At 50.8% G+C, this 22,436-nt stretch overlaps 1 protein-coding gene across 4 annotated transcripts in view; it reads left to right on the forward strand.

The window, feature by feature from the left end:
* LOC115456823 (NADPH--cytochrome P450 reductase) overlaps positions 1-22,436 on the forward strand; it is a 260,347-nt gene that overhangs the window by 223,640 nt on the left and 14,271 nt on the right. For all 4 annotated transcript variants that reach the window (XM_030186142.1, XM_030186140.1, XM_030186143.1 and 1 more), the window contains 2 exons: positions 3,192-3,341; positions 4,117-4,384. In XM_030186142.1, the coding sequence (XP_030042002.1) occupies positions 3,192-3,341; positions 4,117-4,384 (418 nt within the window). The remainder of the gene's footprint in view (positions 1-3,191; positions 3,342-4,116; positions 4,385-22,436) is intronic.

Genomic DNA, 22,436 nt, shown 5'->3' on the forward strand with positions numbered 1-22,436 from the left:
TAGGTTTATAGAAATTTCATTCTGCTTCTCCAACTCGTCAGCTTCGAGAGATACCGGTGCCAGAAATGGTTTTCTGGCACCGGTATCTCTCCCAAATCTTTTTCGATGAAGACCGAAGCAAAGAATTCATGTAATCTCTCCTCTATAGCTTTGTCTTCCCTGATTGCCCCTTTTACCCCTTAGTCATCTAGCAGTCCAACCGATTCTTTTGCTGGCTTCTTGCTTTTAATATACCTAAAAAAAAAATTTTTACTATGTGTTTTTGCCTACAACGCAGTCTTTTTTTTTTTTTTTTTTTTCCCCCAAAGTCCCTCTTTGCCTTCCTTATCAGCGCTTTGCTTTTGACTTTGACATTCCTTATGCTGTTTCTTATTATTTTCAGTCGGTTCCTTCTTCCATTCTCTGAAGGATTTTGTTTTAGCTCTAATAGCTTCCTTCACCTCACTTTTTAACCATGCCTGCTGACGTTTGGTGTTCCTCCCTCCTTTTTTAATACACGGGATATATTTGGCTTGGGCTTCCAGGATGGTATTTTTGAACAGCATCCATGCCTGATGTAAATTTTCTTGCAGCTGCTCCTCTAAGTTTTTTTTTTTGTTTTTTTTTTCACTGTCCTTCTCATGTTATCACTCTCCTTTTTGAAAGTTAAACGCTAACGCATTGGATTTCCTGATTATACTTACTCCAAAGCTGTTGTGCGGAGCTGGGAGTCCCCTCTGTCTGTCCCAGTATTGCCCAAAAATATTGATGCCATGTACTGGATCCACAGCACACCTGGTTTTGATAAGCCCCAGTTGCCTCATCCTGCCATGTGGTGGAATCCACCTTCAAAAGATCCAGAAGTTCTAGAGACTATGCTTTGGTGCCCCCAGGCAGAGAAGCTAGAACCTTGGACTCTTTTGGAAGGAAGATGTCATGGATACAATCATACCAGCTCTTCACAAGCATCTACTTGTGGGACTCGGTGTACAAGATGGCTGACTCCCACCAAAGCATGCCAAGTTGCTTCGCCAGTTGGCCAAGCAGTAGACATGTCATAAGTTCTTGGTCAGGAATGCTTATGACACTTTTTGATGTGGCATCCAGGATGGCTTCCTAAAGGAAAAATACATAGACCATTATTAAATTGGACTTGGGGAAAATCCACTATTTCTGGGATAAGCAGCATAAAATGTTTTGTACTTTTTTGGGATCTTGTCAGATATTTGTGACCTGAATTGGCCACTGTTGGAAACAAGATGCTGGGCTTGATGGACTTTTGGTTTCCCAATATGGAAATACTTATGTACTTGTGTACTTATCTGTGATCTAAGTATACTGATGCAAACTCTTATGGATGCTTGTCTCCGACTTAGAACCAGCAGTTCAGCAGAGGTTGACGGATGCCCCATGTCAGGAGGGAGGGGGAGGTAGTGTAGAATTATACTGTAGTTTATGCCCTGCAAGGTCCAGCATGACCAGGTCTATGGATCTGAAATATTGAATAAAAATAGATGACTCTAGTAAGTTCCTATGGTGTCGGTTTGGACATACAGTATCACAGAATCTGTTTGGGTCTAGAATCTAACTCCACCCCCCCCCATCCCCCACTCATTTTATTCTGTTCCAGTTTGTATTTAGTTTCAGGTTGATCTCTGTTTTGTCCTTACTGTTGCAAGGCACATTTGACCATTGTTTTTGGTGAGCCTGGTTGCTAGGCATTCCCCATTAATAGATAGGCCTGCTTGTCCTTTGAGAAAGCAAAGATAGTGTAGCAGGTATTCTCTGAGGACAGCAGGCCGCATATTCTCACATACCCTCCCACCTCCCCTTGGAGTTGTCTCCTATTTTTTCTTTTTTAATGCTGTAGTATTCAAATGCGGTAACGCGATCTCTTGGCAGGCAGGAAGGCACTCGCACATGCACAGTGGAGCATGGCTCACACTCCACAAAGCTCTTTAAATACTTGTCAGAAGCTCCAGACTGGGCAGCGCGGGATTGCGTTACCCATCAGTGAGAATATAAGGCCTGTTGTCCTCGGAGCATACCTGCTACAGGTAAGTATCTTCACAGCTTTCCCCCTCAGCTGTGTACATCACAGCTTTGCCCAAACTACACCCCTGAGAATGCTTGAGCACATATATGTGCGTATTCAGCCATGTAGTTTTATAAGAACAATTTTTTCCATGGTTTCCATGTGGAAAACTCATACACTTCTAAAATTGACCTGAGTGTGTTTGCTTTGAACAGTGTCCAGCTAATGACTGGGCTTTTGAGTTCTGTGTTAAAAAAAAAAAGTCTGCTCAGTGGAAATTTTCCTGGCTGTGGAGTCCCTCCCACTTCCGTCCCTTGGCGCAGTGTATCGAATGCTACTACTACTATTTAGCATTTCTATAGCGCTACAAGGCGTACGCAGCGCTGCACAAACATAGAAGAAAGACAGTCCCTGCTCAAAGAGCTTACAATCTAATAGACAAAAAAAAAATAAAGTAATCAAATCAATTAATGTGAATGGGAAGGAAGAGAGGAGGGTAGGTGGAGGCGAGTGGTTACAAGTGGTTACGAGTCAAAAGCAATGTTAAAGAGGTGGGCTTTCAGTCTAGATTTAAAGGTGGCCAAGGATGGGGCAAGACGTAGGGGCTCAGGAAGTTTATTCCAGGCGTAGGGTGCAGCGAGACAGAAGGCGCGAAGTCTGGAGTTGGCAGTAGTGGAGAAGGGAACAGATAAGAAAGATTTATCCATGGAGCGGAGTGCACGGGAAGGGGTGTAGGGAAGGACGAGTGTGGAGAGATACTGGGGAGCAGCAGAGTGAGTACATGTATAGGTTAGTAGAAGAAGTTTGAACAGGATGCGAAAACGGATAGGGAGCAAGTGAAGGGTCTTGAGGAGAGGGGTAGTATGAGTAAAGCGACCCTGGCGGAAGATGAGACGGGCAGCAGAGTTTTGAACCGACTGGAGAGGGGAGAGGTGACTAAGTGGGAGGCCAGCAAGAAGCAGATTGCAGTAGTCTAAACGAGAGGTGACAAGGGTGTGGATGAGGGTTTTGGTAGAGTGCTCGGAAAGAAAGGGGCGGATTTTACGGATGTTGTAAAGAAACCTGTGCAAATAACATCCTGATAACATCCAAAGTCTGCAGAGGTGGCTACAGCTGTGTACTCAACATAGGATGATGTTCCTCCCTGTTTTTATGGGCTGCATCTTTTGTTTTTTAGGCGCTCTATCTCAACTGGGTTTTGGAGTCCAGAAGGAACATTTTGGCCATCCTACAAGATATGCCCTCTCTGCGGCCTCCCATCGACCATCTCTGTGAACTGCTACCACGTCTGCAGGCTCGCTATTACTCCATCGCGTCCTCTTCCAAGGTTAGTTTCATACTGTTGCAACCTTGCACTGCTAGCTTGCTATTTATTTTTTCAAAATATTTTATTAAAAGAAAACAAACTTCCATTCAGTATAGTGTAAAGAAAATAAAACGTTGCACTAGTAAAATGTGGAAATAATTGTATCCCAAGAATGGCATTTAAAGCGATTTGGCCACATACAATTTATCTAAGCACAGAACCCAGTCACTGTTCCAGTCCTGAGACTCGCACACAGCTCTACTAATTCACTTCAGACCTGCCTTGCAGCACCCACTTTTGGTCCAGTACTGGGAACCCCTTCACTCATCTCTTTCAATGTTCCCAGATGCTATTAAACCCAGTTTCTTGCTTTAGTGGATAGACATCCATACATGAAGTCTGATCTTTGAACTGTTGGTTTAGACAGAGTTTACAAAACTTCTTTTACTTTCAGTCTAAACAGAGTTCCTAAACCCAGTCCTCAGAATTCAGCGAGCCTGTCGGGTTTTCCAGATATTTACAATGAATATGCATAAACTAAGTTTGCATGCTCTACCTCCATTGTATTCAAATCTATATTGTGAGTATCCTGAAAACCTGATTCCAAGGACTGGGTTGAAAACCTTGGGTCTAAACTGTTTGGCCCAGTCTCCAGAGTTAAGGCCACTGCCTGAAAAGCAGATGTGATTTTAAGAGGGGTGATAACTCCCAGATGGGACTAATACCCAGGTAGTGTAACTTAGATAAATTTAAAAAAAAAAGTCTGTTCCAATTCTGACCTTTCTGGTCCTCATAGGTGCACCCCAACTCCATCCACATATGTGCTGTGGTTGTGGAATATGAGACCAAGACTGGCCGTGTGAACAAAGGAGTAGCAACTAACTGGTTGAAGAACAAAGTGCCCTCTGACAATGGACACAAGTCAGCTGTGCCTGTTTTTGTGAGGAAATCGCAGTTCCGACTACCCTTCAAATCCAGCACACCTGTGATCATGATTGGGCCTGGAACTGGTATTGCTCCCTTTGTTGGTTTCATCCAGGAACGGGCTTGGCTGAAGCAGCAAGGTAAGAGCCTTCTTTTGAGGTTGCTTCTGTATTAGTCATTCATGTGAACATTTTGAAGGGACTGACCTCATTCAACACCTTTCTCTTTCTCAAGCCTCACCTCCCAACACAGACTTTGCAGATCTGCATTTGCATTGTATGAGCAATTGGCTGTGACATTTTAAGGTGGTTTTGATGTGAGGATGCTTATTTTATTTATTTCACAGTTTATATTTCAACTTTTATCTGAGGCAGATCACAATAAAAAAAATATTCATAATATTAAAAAGTCACTAATTTAACTGTACCACTATTGTATTCCAAAGGCCAATTCAAACATTTGACCTTTTTACTGGAAAGGGGAACAAGCACGGATGCAAATGTATGGCTTGCTATTTCATTTCATACGGAGGTATAACTCCTTCCAACAGATTTTAGAATGTGTGTTTAAATATAAAATACGCACACCCATTCCTAACTATGGCACAGTTGACCCCTTAAGCAACTAGAGATGAGTGAACAGAGATTTTGCTAGGAATAGCATGCATCACTGGTATCATAGTAACAGTAAATGGCAGGTAAAGACCTGCACAGTTGATCCAGTCTGCCCAGGTTCCACTTCATGATTTAACACTCGTTTCCATATCATCATGCTGATCAATCCATAGACTGGTGGGTTGTGTCCATCTACCAGCAGGTGGAGATAGAGAGCAAACTTTTGCCTCCCTATATGTGGTCATGTGCTGCCGGAAACTCCTCTAGCCAAGGAGGCCATGAATCTATGCCAGTGGGCGGAAACGAACCTGGAACAGCTGTCAGCGGCCCACATTGCTAGAGTCATGAATGTCAAGGCGGACTTTCTCAGTCGCCATACCTTGGAGCCCGGAGAGTGGCAGCTATCTGCTCAGGCGTTCTTGGACATCACGAAGCGCTGGGGCCAGCCGAGCCTAGATCTGATGGCGTCATCGGCCAATTGCCAAGTGCCGCGCTTTTTCAGCAGAGGACGGGACCCTCGATCCCTGGGAGTAGATGCTCTTCTCCAACAGTGGCCGACACAAGAGCTTCTCTGTGTTCCCGCCCTGGCCCATGTTGGGCAGGGTGCTAGACCGGGTGGCAAAGCATCCGGGCCGGATAATCCTGGTGGGTCTGGATTGGCCCAGACGTCCCTGGTATGCGGACTTGATCAGGCTCTCAGTCGACGATCCTCTGCAGCTGCCAGTGGAGCAGGGCCTGTTGCATCAGGGTCCCGTGGTGATGGAGGATCCCTCCCCCTTTGGTCTTACGGCCTGGCTATTGAGCGGCAGCGTCTGAGAAAGAAGGGCTTCTCAGACAAGGTCATCGCCACTATGCTGAGAGCGAGGAAGCGCTCTACTTCTACTGCTTACGCCAGGGTTTGGCGTATCTTTGCAGCGTGGTGTGAAGCAGGCTCACTTTCTCCCTTCACTGCTCCAATTTCTTCAGTGTTGGCGTTCCTGCAAGAAGGTCTGGAGAAAGGCCTGTCGCTCAGTTCCCTTAAAGTCCAGGTAGCGGCTCTGACTTGCTTCAGGGGCCGCCTGAAGGGTGTTTCCCTGGCTTCACAGCCAGATGTGGTGCGCTTTCTCAAAGGAGTTAATCACCTGCGCCCTCCTCTGCACTCTGTGGTGCCTGCGTGGAATCTCAACCTGGTGCTAAGAGCATTGCAGAAGCCGCCTTTTGAACCCTTGTTGAGGGCATCTCTGAAAGACCTGACGTTGAAAGCAGTCTTTTTGGTGGCTATCACTTCAGCCAGAAGAGTTTCCGAGCTCCAGGCGCTCTCTTGTCGAGAGCCTTTTCTGCAGTTCACTGAGGCAGGAGTGACTATTCGCACAGTGCCTTCCTTCCTGCCCAAGATTGTTTCTCGCTTCCATGTGAATCAGCAGCTCTGTCTCCCTTCCTTTCGTAGGGAGGACTACCCAGAGGAATACTCTGCTCTCAAATATCTGGATGTGAGACGTGTCATCATCAGGTACTTGGAAGTGACCAATGATTTCCGGAAATCGGATCATCTGTTTGTCCTGTTTGCAGGTCCTCGTAAGGGTCTGCAGGCTGCTAAGCCTACAGTGGCAAGATGGGTCAAGGAAGCCATTGCAGCGGCTTATGTGGCCGCGGGGAAGGTGCCGCCTATCCAGCTGAAGGCTCACTCCACAAGAGCTCAGGCGGCCTCGATGGCAGAGGCCGGGTCCGTCTCCTTGGAAGAGATATGCAAGGCGGCAACTTGGGCATCGGCCCATACATTCTCCAAGCATTACCGCTTGACTGTGGCTGGTCGGGCGGAGGCCCGGTTTGGAGCTTCAGTGTTGAGGTCAGGGATTTCAATGTCCCGCCCTGGGTGAGTACTGCTTCGGTACATCCCACCAGTCTATGGATTGATCAGCATGATGATATGGAAGGTAAAATTATTTCTCCGAGGACAAGCAGGCTGCTTGTTCTCACGACTGGGTGACGTCCGCGGCAGCCCCCACCAACCGGAAAAAAGCTTCGCGGGACGGTCGGCACGCAGGACACGCCCACCGCGCATGCGCGGCCGTCTTCCCGCCCGTGCGCGACCGCTCCCGCCAGTTCCTTTTTTTCCGCGCCTGGAGAGAGTCGTGCCTGTGCCGCTCTCTCTGTTTCAGCCCCGGAAAAACCGTCGCGTTTACGCGATCTTCTCTTTTTTCTTTTATATTTATTTAATTGCCGCGCGCTCCACTTTTCTTTTCAAAAAAAAAAAAAAAAAAAAAGGAGCACGCGCTCCCATTTTCCCTTGCTTCCAGCGGGGACGTTGCGTTGCGGCCAGGTGGCCGCACGGTCGTTTCCTTTTTCGAGGTGTGATTTCCGCCACCATCGACGACTTTAATTTCGCCGACGCGATTTTTCCGTCGATGTCCTCGAAGGTCCCGAGTGGATTTAAAAAGTGTGGTCGGTGCGGCCGGCCCATCTCGCAGACCGACACCCACGCTTGGTGCCTCCAGTGCCTCGGGCCGGAGCACAATTTCAAGTCGTGTCCCCTGTGTCTCGGTCTCCGGAAACGGACTCAGGTTGCGAGGCAAGTTCAACGGGACCGTATTTTTAGAACTTGCGCCGGCCCCTCGACGTCGACCTCGACGGCATCGGTATCGACGCCCGGTCCTTCGGTACCGGTATCGATGCCCGAGACGTCGGCACCGATGGCATCGACCCCAGGAGAACAGGTCCCGTTGGCCCGCCGGTCCTCCGGTGAGGGTAGAGGTGAGAGGCCGCGTGGGCAGTCGGCCCCGGTCACTCCCTCAGCCCATGGCCCACGGGACCGAACCCTGTCTGACCCGGTTCCTCGAGACCGAGGGGGATCCTCATCCTCCTCCTCCATGCCTCCCGGCGCCGGTGACGGGCATCAGAAGAAGTATAAGAAGCGCCGTCACCGGTCGCCCTCGATGCACATCGGAGAGGAGTCGACGCCGAAGCGTCCCCATCGAGAGGAGAGGTCCCCGTCGGTGATAGAGGTGCCGACGCAACAGGGTTCCGGCACCTCGGTGCCGTCTCCTGGCTCCCACCAAATTCGGGCACCGACACCCCTTACCGGCCCCATCGCCTTTCCCGGCAGCGGCCTGGACGAGTGCCTCAGAGCCATCCTTCCGGGGATCCTGGAAGGGCTGATGCGCCAGGCTGTGCGGCGCCGGGGGGTGCTTGCGCCCTCGGCGCCGATGACTGTGGCGCCGGCGAGCTCAGCCCGGCGCCGGGGCCGTCGACACCGTCGCCGCTTGCGGTGCCGGTCTCGACCGCCACGCAGGTGGAGTCCACGTCGATGGAGGGAGCTCCGTCCCCCGCCGACCGCGGGAGTCCGCCGCTCGACGACACCGAGACCTGGTGCCTCGACTCGAGCCGGGCCCGGTTCAGGACTCAGCTACATGAGCTTAGGTCCGACACCGAGGATGAGGACTCGTGGGCGGAAGAGTAGGACCCTAAATTTCTCCTCAGAGGAGTCTACGGCCCTTCCCTCGGACCCCACGCCTTCACCGGAGAGGAAACTCCGCCCCCCGAGGAGTCTCTCCTTTGCCTCCTTTGTGCGGGATATGTCTATTAGCATTCCCTTGCCCGTGGTCCTCTGTGGAAGAGCCGAGGGCCGAGAGGCTCGAGGTCCTCGACTATCCATCACACCTAGAGAGTCCTCCACGGTGCCGCTGCACAATGTCCTTAAGAGACCTGCTTCGGAACTGGGTGCGACCTTTAACTAACCCCACCATTCCCAAGAAAGCAGAGTCCCAGTACAGGATCCACTCTGACCCAGAGCTAATGCGGCCACAATTGCCCCATGACTCGGCGGTCGTGGATTCTGCTCTCAAGAGGGCACGGAGTTCGAGGGATACCGCCTCGGCGCCCCCGGGGCGGGAGTCTCGCACTCTGGACTCGTTTGGGAGGAAGGCCTACCAATCCTCCATGCTCGTGACCCGCATCCAGTCATACCTGCTCTATATGAGCATCCACATGCGGACCTATGTGCAACAACTGGCGGACCTGGTCGAGAAGCTCCCGCCGGAGCAGTCCAGGCCTTATCAGGAGGTGGTCAGGCAGCTGAAGGCGTGTAGAAAGTTCCTGTCCAGGGGTATCTATGACACCTGTGACGTGGCATCTCGTGCTGCGGCCCAAGGTATAGTGATGCGCAGGCTCTCATGGCTGCGTGCCTCTGACCTGGACAACCGCACCCAGCAGAGACTGGCCGATGTCCCTTGCCGGGGGGATAACATTTTTGGTGAGAAGGTCGAGCAGATTGTGGACCAACTGCATCAGCGGGAAACCGCTCTCGACAAGCTCTCCCACCGGGCGCCTTCAGCATCCACCTCCACAGGTGGACGTTTTTCCCGGGCCCGGCAGGCTGCACCCTATTCTTTTGCGAAGCGTAGGTACAACCAGCCGGCCCGAAGGCCTCGTCAGGCACAGGGACAGCCCCAGCGCGCTCGTTCTCGTCAACAGCGTGCGCCTAAGCAGCCCCCTGCGCCTCCACAGCAAAAGCCGGGGACGGGCTTTTGACTGGATCCACGGGAACATAGCCGCCCTACAAGGGTCCGTACCGGGCGATCTGCCGGTCGGAGGGAGGTTAAAATTTTTTCACCAAAGGTGGCCTCTCATAACCTCCGACCAGTGGGTTCTCCAAATAGTGCGGTGCGGATACGCCCTGAATTTGGCCTCCCTGCCTCCAAATTGTCCTGCCGGAGCTCAGTCTTTCAGCTCCCATCACAAGCAGGTACTTGCAGAGGAACTCTCCGCCCTTCTCAGCGCCAATGCGGCGAGCCCGTACCAACCTTCCTGGCAGGAAGGGCAGGGATTCTATTCCAGGTACTTCCTTGTGGAAAAGAAAACGGGGGATGCGTCCCACCTCCTAGCCCTGAGAGGCCCTGAACAAATTCCTGGTCAAAGAAAAGTTCCGGATGCTTTCCTTGGGCACCCCTTCTGCCCATGATTCAGAAAAACGATTGGCTATGTTCCCCTGGATTTAAAGGACGCATATACGCACATACCGATACTGCCAGCTCACAGACAGTATCTCGATTCCTGCCTGGCGCACGGCACTTTCAGTATTGTGTGCTGCCCTTTGGGCTCGCCTCTGCCCCACGATGTGTTTACAAGTGCCTCGTGGTGGTAGCGGCCCTACCTACGCAAGCTGGGAGTGCACGTGTTCCCATATCTCGACGATTGGCTGGTCAAGAACACCTCGGAGGCAGGAGCCCTCGGTCCATGCAGTGCACTATTCAACTTCGGGAGCTGCTGGGGTTTGTGATAAATTACCCAAAGTCCCATCTCCAGCCAGCCCAGTCTCTGGAATTCATAGGAGCTCTGCTGAATACCCAGACGGCTCAGGCCTACCTTCCCGAAGCGAGGGCCACCAATCTCCTGGCCCTGGCTTCGCAGACCAGAGCGTCTCAGCAGATCACAGCTCGGCAGATGTTGAGACTTCTGGGTCATATGGCCTCCACAGTTCATGTGACTCCCATGGCTCGTCTTCACATGAGATCTGCTCAATGGACCCTAGCTTCCCAGTGGTTCCAAGCCACTGGGAATCTAGAAGATGTCATCCGCCTCTCCACCAGTTGCCGCACTTCACTGCTCTGGTGGACCATCCGGGCCAATTTGACACTGGGACGTCCATTTCAAATCCCGCAGCCCACGAAAGTGCTGACGACGGATGCCTCTCGCCTGGGGTGGGGAGCTCATGTCGATGGGCTTCACACCCAGGGTCTGTGGTCCCTCCAGGAAAAGGATCTGCAGATCAACCTCCTGGAGCTCGAGCGATCTGGAACGCACTGAAGGCTTTCAGAGATCGGCTGTCCTGCCAAATTACCAAATTCGGACAGACAATCAGGTTGCAATGTATTACGTCAACAAGCAGGGGGCACCGGAATCTCGCCCCCTGTGTCAGGAGGCCGTCGGGATGTGGCGTTGGGCGTGTCAGTTCGGCATGCTCCTCCAAGCCACGTACCTGGCAGGCGGTAAACAACAGTCTGGCCGACAGACTGAGCAGAGTCATGCAACCGCACGAGTGGTCGCTCAATGCCATTACGCAAGATCTTCCGAGAGTGGGCACCCCCTCGGTGGACCTTTTCACCTCTCAGACCAACCACAAGCTGCCTCTGTTCTGTTCCAGACTTCAGGCACACGGCAGGCTAGCGTCGGACGCCTTTCTCCTCCATTGGGGGACCGGCCTCCTGTATGCTTATCCTCCCCTACCTTTGGTGGGGAAGACCTTACTGAAGCTCAAGCAAGACCGCGGCACCATGATTCTGATAGCGCCCTTTTGGCCCCGTCAGATCTGGTTCCCTCTTCTTCTGGAGTTGTCCTCCGAGGAACCGTGGAGATTGGAGTGTTTTCCGACTCTCATCTCGCAGAACGACGGAGCGTTGCTGCACCCCAACCTTCAGTCCCTGGCTCTCACGGCCTGGATGTTGAGGGCGTAGACTTCACTGCGTTGGGTCTGTCTGAGGGTGTCTCCCGGGTCTTGCTTGCCTCTAGGAAGGATTCCACTAAAAAGAGTTACTTTTTCAAGTGGAGGAGGTTTGTCGTGTGGTGTGAGAGCAAGGCCCTAGAACTTCGTTCTTGCCCTGCACAGAACCTGCTTGAATACCTTCTGCCCACTTATCAGAGTCTGGCCTCAAGACCAACTCAGTAAGGAATCACCTTAGTGCGATTAGTGCTTACCATATCGTGTGGAAGGTAAAGCCATCTCTGGAGAGCCTTTAGTCGTTCGATTCATGAGAGGCTTGCTTTTGTCAAAGCCCCTATCAAGCCTCCTACTGTGTCATGGGATCTCAACGTCGTCCTCCACCCAGCTGATGAAACCTCCTTTGAGCCACTGAATACCTGCCATCTGAAGTACTTGACCTGGAAGGTCATTTTCTTGGTGGCAGTTACTTCAGCTCGTAGGGTCAGTGAGCTTCAAGCCCTAGTAGCTCATGCTCCATATACCAAATTTCATCACAACAGAGTAGTGCTCCGCACCCACCCAAAGTTCCTGCCAAAGGTGGTGTCGGAGTTCCATCTTAACCAGTCAATTGTCTTGCCACATTCTTCCCCAGGCCGCATACCCGCCCTGCTGAACGTCAGTTGCACACCATTGGACTGCAAGAGAGCATTGGCCTTCTACTTGGAGCGGACACAGCCCCACAGACAGTCGCCCAATTGTTGTTTCTTTCGACCCTAACAGGCTAGGGGTCGCTGTCGGGAAACGCACCATCTCCAATTGGCTAGCAGATTGCATTTCCTTCACTTACGCCAGGCTGGGCGGCTCTTTAGGGTCATGTCACGGCTCATAGTGTTAGAGCCATGGCAGCGTCAGTGGCCCACTTTGAAGTCAGCCACTATTGAAGAAATTTGCAAAGCTGCGACGTGGTCATCTCTGTCCACACATTCACATCACAATTACTGCCTCCAGCAGGATACCCGACGCGACAGTCAGTTCGGGCAGTCGGTGCTGCAGAATCTGTTTGGGGTTGTAAATCCAACTCCACCCTCCAGGACCCGAATTTATTATGGTCAGGCTGCACTCTCAGTTAGTGTTCTTCGTAGGTCAATTTCTGTTGTACCCTCAGCCGTTGCGAGGTTCAATTGACCTGGGTTCTTGTTTTGAGTGAGCCTGAGAGCTAGGGATACCCCAGTCGTTGAGAACAAGCAGCCTGCTTGTCCTCTGAGAAAGTGAATGATACATACCTGTAGCAGGTGTTCCCGAGGACAGCAGCTGATTGTTCTCACCTACCCTCCCTCCTCCCCTTTGGAGTTGTTTTTTCATCTTTGCTAGTCATTCAATGGCGGGAGCGGGCTGCGCACGGGCGGGAAGACGGCCGCGCATGCGCGGTGGGCGTGTCCTGCGTGCCCACCGTCCCGCGAAGCTTTTTTCCGGTTGGTGGGGGCTGCCGCGGACGTCACCCAGTCGTGAGAACAATCAGCCTGCTGTCCTCGGAGAACACCTGCTACAGGTATGTATCATTCACTGTATCATACCTGATAATTTTCTTTCCATTAATCATAGCTGATCAATCCGTAGCCCCTCCCAGATATCTGTACTGTTTATATTCTGGTTGAATTTTAGGTTCAAGTTTAGTCTTCAGTTAGTTCAGGAGGACTTCGTGCTCAAGTTTTTCCTTGGATCCTTCAGAGTTGAGACGAGTTTGTGTTACAGTGAGCTGCTGCAATTCCTCTCCCCTCCGTTTTACGGGGCTGGATTTAGACTTAAATTTTGCCGGCACTCCCTCCCGCTTCGTGCGGCTGTAGGGCAGCTTTGTACCCCCTCCCGCTCGGCGGTGTTAGGGTCAGTCAGCTCCTCCCGCGGTTGCGGTTGCAGGATAAGCCAGATCCCCCCGCATCGGCGGGGTGGTGTCCCTCCCCCGCTCACGCGGGATGAGATGGACAGATTCCCCTCCCACTTATGTGGGGCTGAGCTGGGTTAATTCACCTCCCCCCGTTCGGCGGTGGTGAGCGGGCAGAGTGTCCCTTTGTGGGTGTAATTCTCTTAAGTGTGAGTCCTGCGGATGGAGCTTTGATATCGACATACTGAGGAGTTTCGGCAGCACATGACCACATTAGGGAGGCAAAAGTTTTGCTCTCTATCTCCACCTGTGGTAGATGGACACAACCCCCCCCAGTCTATGGATTGATCAGCTATGATTAATGGAAAGAAAATTATCAGGTATGATACATAATTTTACCATACTTCTCTGTCTCTCCCTGCCAATTTTGGGGCACAAGCCGTAGACGTCTGCCTGGCACCAGTCCTACTCCCTAACTACTGGAGTTGCCATCGAAGCCCACTCCAGCCTCAATTTGATCTATTTTTGCTATATACAGGACCCTCACAATAGAAGTCTTTCCAGCATTGGTCATACCCCCCAACCAGCCGCTGTCAAAGCAGTTTTGAGGTTATTTTAGTTTTGCTTGAATTGGATTCAATCCTTATTATATATAGTTCTTAAATGCCATCACCGTTTTGTGTCTTCACAACCTCCTGTGGGAGGGCATTCAGGTATCTACTGCCCTTTCTGTGGGGAAGTATTTCCTGACATTGTTGCTAAGTCTCCCACCCTGCAATCTCAACTCATTACCTCTAGTTCTGCCGCTTCCCTGTCTCTGAAAATGATTAGTTTGCATTTTAATACCTTTTTTTTTTTAATTCATTTATTTATTAGTATATTTCATTATTTCACTACAAATTGTGAATATGCAATCGGCACTACAATCAGGAAATCCGTATAAGGATAAATCTTAAGGCCTATTCGTCCACAAATTAAGAAACATTTGGTTCCAAGAGTCCAGAAATATAAGTAACATAAGGTATTTAAGAAAAATAATCTACCAGTTGCTACCTCGGGTTAACGACCCTAGCCTGCTATTTATGGAGGGCATAGAACATTCATATCTACTCTAGCATCAAGAAATTCTTTTAACTGTTTAGGGTCCACAAATTGAAACTGTTTGCCCTCCAGCAGTAAATTACATGTACAAGGAAATCGTAATACAAAATTTATTCCCAATGCCAACGCTCTAGGACGCTGTTCCAAAAAGGCCCTGCGACTAGTTTGTGTAGGCTTTGAGAGATCTGGAAAAAATACGGATCTTTGATCCCATAAACAGATTTTCTAAATGTCTTAAGGAAAGTCTTAATATAGCATTGCGGTCAGGCTCCAAAACAAAAGTGACCAGCATAGTAGACCTCTGAGTAATAATTTCCAGTGAACTCTCGAGGAATGAAGTCAGATTCATTTCATCCCCCTCCACTGGGGGGTTTCCATCACCCCCCTTTGGGTTCCAGATGTAATAGGCCCGTGTTATGGGGGGTAACGAATCCTTATCCATTCCAAGAATGTCCACCATATATTTTTTGACCATTTCAACAGGTGGAATTAAAGGAGACTTAGGGAAATTAAGAAACCTAAGGTTGTCTCCTAGCCTGATTCTCCAAGTACTCCATTCGTTTATGCAGAAAATTGTTATCCTTAACCAATGCAGTCTCTAAAGTTCCCATTTCTTGCAATTTAATGTTCATATTTTCCAATTTCGAGGACTGCTGTGCAGACACCTGTGCTTGGAGTAGCGCCAGCTTCAGAAAGAGTTTTATATTGTCAGTATTTTCTTTTAATGTGGTTTGCATAGAGATTTGAATGTTGTAGACCATGTCCCATAGTGACTCTAGTGTCACAGTTGCTGGTCTAACCACGCCACTAGCTCCAGGAGGGGATTGAGTTTGAGCCCCAACTTGAGACAGTCTAGTAACAATGTCCTGAGGAAATACCTGTAGTGCTGATTGAATTAGTGCTTCTCTTGGTTGGTGTTCATTCTCTGTCGCTGCAGTCCTTCCCTCGAGCAGGTTAGGTTGAACTCCTTCGTTCTCCGTCTCTGCTTGGGCTGTCAGCAACTCCCTTCCGGGCTGAGGCGGAGCAATGCGCTCCACAGGGCTCAGGGAAGCCCCGTTAGCGCTCTCAATGCATTTTAATACCTTGTAAATATTTATTTAAACGTCTGTTTCCTTGTCATCAAGCAGATGAAGCCATTACGTATGGGTTATGTCCATCAACCAGCAGGGGAGATAGAGAGCACTCAAACTTTCACAGTGCCCTCTTGGCCAGCTAGCTCCACTGCCTCTTCAGTATTCTCTATCTCCCTTAGCAGGGTGGCTGCAAGCTTGTTCGAGCTCCAGAAAAATCTGCCCGGAAGTGGTTCCTGGCTTGCCAGTTTTAACCGGGGTTGTTGGAGGCTATAGCAGCTTCACTTAAAGGCACATAGGTTAGCCCCTTCCCTGCCTTACCCTACCCTCTGTGGATGTGGACATATTGCCTTGCTTTCCCTTTCCTTACCCACCAACAGTGGATGCAGGCATATAGGTTTGCCCTTTCCCTGCCTTTCCCACTCATCTGAGCCTCCGGAGTCTTCAATACCTCTGCTTTCTCACTGCTTAAAAAAAAAAAAAAAAAAAAAAAGGTGCGTCGCGTTTTTTAAATGCAGAGAGACGCTGGAACAGAGGTTTTTGACCTGATTTTCAGCAGGATCGTAGTTGTACACTAGATCCTTTGAGGTAAGAGTGTTTTCCAACTCCTCCGGGGTGGGCCCGCGATCGGGGCGATTTTGGCGCGAAACCGCCATTTTGGATTTTACCGCCGTTTTTTTGGCGATGGCTGCGGACAATGTAAAGCGCTGTACCACTTGTGGCAAGCGCAAATCAGCAGCAGGGCTCTGTAAATCGTGCTGTATTGGCGTAGGAGCCGGCCCGAGCATGGCGAGCGATGTTTCTTTCCGCTCTGAGCTGGCAGCGGGCGCCATTTTGCTTACACCGCATGGCGCGGCCTCCGTGGACACGGGAGAGACCTGAGCGGGTGGGGCACCTCGAGATGAGGTTATTCAGGAGTGGCTAGCACCGGACAGGATTTGGGTGCCCAGGGTGAGATTTTCTCCCCGGATTTTGTGCTTTTGCTGCATAAAGCATACATGATGAAAAGAGCCCTTCCTCAAGGGTCGCCTGAGGCTCCTCTGATTGCCCCCCCCCCCGATGGATTCTGGCCTGGACTGCCCAGTGAGGCTTTTTTCCCGGAATGCTTGGCCTAAAGATAAGCGCAGAAGGGTTAATTCCCCTTCAGATTGTGGTGCACCTTATTCCCCCCCCCCCCCGTGGTCGGGGTGTGAGGATTCGGAGAACTCTGACGTTCTTGGTCTGAGGAACCAGAGTCAGGTGCGGATTTACCACAGGATCTGGATGATCCCTCCGCGGTGAGGATTTTCCACCGTGATGAGCTGCCAGCGCTTATTTCAGATACCCTGCAGGCCCTCTCGATTTGAAGATCCTGACAGTGGCATGGCCTCCTCGGGTAATCCCAGGATGGCTAGTACCAAGAAAGCTGCTCGGGCCTTCCCTTTGCATGACTCCATCCTAGAGCTTGTTTCGGCTCAGTGGGCTGACCCCGAGGACCTTTGAGAGTTTCCAGGGCTATGGGGCAGTTATACCCTCTGCGTGAGGGACATATGGCTCGTTTTCAAATGCCTACAGTGGATGCCCTAGTCACTGCGGTGACAAAGAGAAACTACCCTCCCTGTTGAAGGAGGTGTTGCCCTGAAGGATGTTCAAGACCGTAGGCTGGAAACAGCGTTGAAACGGTCCTTTGAAATTGCAGGTCTCACTGTTCGAGCGTCTGCATACAGCTGTTATGCTGTGAGAGCCTGCCTAGCTTGGCTGCAACAGGCAGTGGCTCAGCCCGGAGATGGAGCGGAGCCCTTCTTGGATATGGCTCCGCGGATGGAGGTGGCCTTGTCCTTTCTGGCTGATGCCCTTTATGACCTTGTCAGAGCTTCGGCTAAACAAATGGCAGTAGCAGTGGCGGCTCGCCGTCGTCTGTGGCTACGACACTGGGCAGCGGACATGGCCTCTAAGCAAAGGTTGGTGAAGTTGCCTTTTCAAGGACTTCTCCTATTTGGTGAGGAGTTAGAGAAAATTGTGAAAGGCCTGGGTGATCCAAAACCTCAGCGCTTGCCCGAAGATAGGCAGAGGCCTTCCTCTAAGGGCCAGGCGGTCCACTCCTCGTACAGACCTCGCTTCCGTGAAGCTAGAAGGTACCGCCCGGGGCGTTCTGCTGGGTTCACTTCACGTGCCCGTGGTCAGCAGAGGAACTCCTTTCGCTCGGACAAGCGTTCCGCAACCGGTGGCTCAAGACCAGGAGTTCAGGGGCGCCTCTCAATGATGGTGCGCCGGCCCTCTCCTCGATGCCTGTCATCGGAGGACGGCTTTCCCTCTTTGTCGAGGATTGGGCCAAGATTTCCTCAGATCAGTGGGTTCTGGACCTGATCAGAGATGGATACAGAATAGAATTCAACGCCCCAGTAAGAGACGTGTTTGTGGAGTCCCGATGCGGTTCTGCCGTCAAACGGGCGGCGGTGGAGGAGACTTTACAAGGTCTGATTCAGTTAGGGGCAGTGACCCCGGTGCCTCCCGCCGAGCAAGGCTGCGGCCGATACTCCATCTACTTTGTGGTGCTGCGAAAAGGTGGGTCCTTTCGCCCTATTCTGGACTTAAAGAAGTGAACAGTCCCTGAGAGTGCGGCATTCCACATGGAATCCTGCGCTCCGTCATTGCGGCGGTTCAGCCAGGAGAGTTTCTCACGTCTCTAGACCTGAAAGAAGCTTACTTGCACATACCGATTTGGCCCCCGCACCAGAAGTTTCTGAGGTTTGTGGTGTTGGGAAAACATTTCCAGTTCAGAGCTTTGCCTTTTGGCCTCGCCACAGCTCCCCGAACCTTTTCGAAGGTAATGGTGGTAGTAGCTGCTTTTCTCAGGTGAGAAGGTATCAGGGTTCACCCGTACCTAGACGGCTGGCTCATCAGAGCAGACTCTGCAACAGAGAGCTTACAAGCTACAGCCAGAGTGGTCTCAGTACTGCAATCTCTAGGCTGGGTCGTCAATATGGCCAAAAGTCACCTGTCCCCTTCACAATCTCTAGAGTTTTTGGGGGCCAGGTTCGACACAGTCTCGGGCTTTGTGTTCCTACCCGAGCTAAGGCGGTGCAAGCTTCAGAATCAGGTCCGTCTGCTCCTGAGGATGCCCCGCCCGCGAGCTTGGGACTTTGTCCAGCTGCTGGGATCGATGACAGCCACAATGGAAGTGGTACCCTGGGCGAGAGCGCACCTGAGACCTCTACAGTATTCCCTACTCCAGAGATGGTCTCCTATTTCTCAGGATTACCAATGCAGACTTACTTGGCTCCCTGCGGCCCGTCTCAGCATGGAAGTGGTGGCTCTCGGACAGCATGCTGCGGCGAGGAATGCCGCTGACGCCTCCCCGTTTGGTGCCTAGTGGTAACAGATGCCAGCCTGAAGGGCTGGGGCGCACACTGCAAGGGGAAGCATGCCCAGGGTCTATGGACACCCGAGGAGTCGGAGTGGTCCATCAACCGCCTAGAGTTGAAAGCGGTGTTTCAGGCACTTCTGTCCTTTCAAGTGACCCTGGAAGGATTGGCTGTCAGAGTGATGTCGGACAACACGACAACGGTGGCCTATATAAATCGACAAGGCGGAAACAAGGTGCAGGAGCACTAGCCGCGCAGGCCGAACTGATTGCCACTGGGCCGAGCTGCATCTTCAGTGTCTGTCGGCAGCTCATATTGCAGGTCAGAGCAATGTGCAGGCCGATTATCTGAGCAGGCATCAGATCGATCCAGCAGAATGGAATCTGGCAGACGAAGTATTCCTGCAGATCTGTGCCAAATGGGGCAAGCCCGTGATGGATCTAATGGCGACAAGTGCCAATACCAAAGTCCCGTGCTTCTCAGCAGACGGAGAGATCCTCGCTCGGCGGGGTTGGATGCCTTGGCTCAACCCTGGCCTCCGGGTCTTCTTTATGTGTTTCCCCCATGGCCCTTGGTAGGGCGCCTGCTCTTGCAGATTCGGCTGCACCCAGGAGAAGTGGTCCTCATCGCCCCGGATTGGCCAAGGAGACCTTGGTATGCAGACCTCCGACAGATGCTCCTGGAGGCTCCTCTGCCGCTACCTCTGGTACCGAGCCTGTTGACTCAGGGACCGGTAGCCATGGAGGACGCCGGCCGCTTTGGTCTTACGGCATGGCTATTGAGAGGGCGCAATTGAGGGATAAAGGTTATTCCAATAAAGTTATTTCCACTCTCCTGCAAGCCCGCAAGCGGTCCACTTCCGTGGCTTATGCCAGGATTTGGTGCCTGTTTGAGTCTTGGTGTGCTTCCAGAGCCATTGTTCCAATGCGGGCTCCTGTCTCGCCGATTCTGGACTTTTTGCAGGAAGGTGTACAAAAAGGCTTGGCCTATTATTCCCTGCGGGTGCAGGTGGCAGCGTTGGCCTCCCTTCGTGGTAAGGTGGAAGGCGTGTCTTTGGCTGCTCACCCAGATGTGGCACAGTTTCTTACAGGGGTGCTTCGGCTCCGACCTCCAGTGCGAGCACCCTGTCCAGCTTGGAACCTGGGGCTAGTTTTGAAAACCCTGCAGGCATCTCCTTTTGAGCCGCTTCAGCGAGCATCGGAGAAAGACTTGACACTGAAGGCCGTTTTTCTGGTGGCCATTACCTCTGCGAGACGGGTGTCAGAGCTCCAGGCGCTGTCCTGTAGAGACCATTTCTGCAATTTTCAGAGTCCGGAGTCACGGTTCGGACCGTGCCTTCCTTTATGCCTAAGGTGGTTTCAGCCTTTCTCTTAAACCAGCCTATTTTCTTGCCCTCTTTTTCAGAGGAAGAGTTTCCAGAATCTTTTGGGCAGCTGCACCTTTTGGCGGTGCGCAGGACTCTGCTGCAGTATCTGCGAGTTACTAACTCTTTCAGGACTTCTGATCATCTGTTTGTTTTGCTATCCGGTTCTCGCAGAGGGTCTCCAGCGTCTAAAGCCACTATTGCCCGCTGGCTCAAAGAAACTATCTTTCAGCTTATCTGCTGGCCGGCAGGGTTCCGCCTGTAGCCTTTAAGGCACATTCTACTAGAGCGATTTCTCCTCTTGGGCTGAAACTGGAGCACTCTCTCTTCAAGAGATATGCAGTGCAGCAACATGGGCTTCTAAGCTCTCCTTTGCCCGACATTACAGGCTGGATGTGGCTGCCAGGAGGGATGCGCGTTTTTGGTGCACAAGTGCTAGCGCGTGGTGTGGCTTGTTCCCACCCTATCTAGGGATTGCTTTGTTACATCCCATACGTAATGGCTTCATCTGCTTGATGACAAGGAAGAGAAAATTAGGTTCTTACCTTGGTAATTTTCTTTCCTTTAGTCATAGCAGATGAAGCCATGAGCCCTCCCTGTATGGTTGTCTGTATGCTGTGAATCTGTTTTTCAGGTTCTGTTCTAATTTCCTGAAGTTCCTTCCTTGGGAGAAAGTTGGAAACAATCTTCAGGATTCATGTTCAGTTTAAATTAGTAGGATGTGTTCATTCCCTCCAGCATGTTTTTTTTGGAGGATGTGTTGATTCTCTCCAGGAGGCGCGTGTGTTCCCCTCCACTTATACAATAAGGAGGATGAGTTTATTCCCTCCTTTATGAGTTCATGCCCTTGTGATGGGCCATCGTTCGCTGTGAGGAAAGCTCTTGTGATTCCCATTGCGGTTTGCCATACTGCTTTAGAAGCTTCAAATACTGAAGATGCAGTGGAGCTAGCTGGCCAAGAGGGCACTGTGAAAGTTTGAGTGCTCTCTATCTCCCCTGCTGGTTGATGGACATAACCCATACATAATGGCTTCATCTGCTATGACTAAGGAAAGAAATTACCAAGGTAAGAACCTAATTTTCCCATAGCCGTGGGAGCTTGCAGTAGAGAACATTTTTCAAATATTGGAAGATTTCCAGCCATTAAAATTGGATTGGTATACAACCCCAATTTGCATGAAGGAGTGTTATCCTCAGCTTGGCATCTGGGACATTGCATTGAATCTACAATCCTCGCCTGAAAAACCTGGAAATAAGCTCTGTGAATTAAGCAAAAGGGACATTCCTGTAGTTCTGCGTTGTGTACTATTTGCTTAATTAGGGGAATCAAATTTAGTCATTACCCCCACCCCCAAATCCTGAATCCATCATTCCAACAACTTCTTATAATCCCTGGTGGTGGGGGGGGGGAACAATAGTATAAAAAACTTTGTGGTAGTGAGAGACTGTTCTTGATTTTTACAATTCTGTCAAGGGTTGATGAGCAAACAGGTGGATCATACATGGGGAGAGGGCTGACTAGGGCAGCAGCCCCAGATAACAGAAATTGGTTGCAATAAGCACATGGAAGAAAAAAATATAACTAAAGAACCAACAACACAGGATTTCCAAGAAGAAAGTTCCATGGTAAAGGGCGTATTCAAAGCAGCAGGATCTGCTCCTTATGCATGTACATGGCGTTCTGCTAAAGGGTGAGAAAATAGACGCTACCGGTGACGTCACTTCTGGTTCAGGTGGACGGGTGCCGCATTTATCCATCCACCAGCACCTCAATGTAGCATGTTCCAAAGAAGGTGAGTATGTCTCCTGAAGCAGCACTATAGATACTCATTGCCTCTTCAGTGCTTGCAAGATCTTCTGCCTTTTAATAGGTGAGGACATACCACCCAGCCACCACACTCCCAGCTAATTTGCACCGATCCCCATGAACTAAACGTATATCTTCGTTATTCCATCCCAGCCTTCCAGATCCACTCGATTTGATCCACAAAAGCCATTACCTCCCTGGCACTGTCATAAAATTTTTTATCTCCATTGTGGATAATTTTAAGGCAAGCAGGGTACAAGATCACAAAACGCACTTACATCGTCACTAAGCAGGAACACACAGGATTGATGCCCTTCCACTGTGTAGAAACTCTGCTGGAGTAATCCTGAAAGCAGTACGGTTTCTTGCCATTATACTCCAGTGATTTCCAACTACGCAGCACTTGAAAGATCTCTTTTAATCACGTAGTTCAGCAACCTGAAGATAACTGCTCTTTGTCCCCCGGAGCATTCCTGGGCCCTAGCCTATGCGCCCTTTTGTTATATAGAGGGGCCTCAGTTCCCGCTGTTCTTGCCCAAGCTAACACCACAACAGCCATGTTGTGTTTTTATCCTCTTTCTATTTAGGAATTCCCTGTGTCTATGAATTCGCTCATCGTT

Source organism: Microcaecilia unicolor, chromosome 13 (assembly GCF_901765095.1).
Source record: "Microcaecilia unicolor chromosome 13, aMicUni1.1, whole genome shotgun sequence".
Taxonomy (NCBI): Eukaryota; Metazoa; Chordata; class Amphibia; order Gymnophiona; family Siphonopidae; genus Microcaecilia; species Microcaecilia unicolor.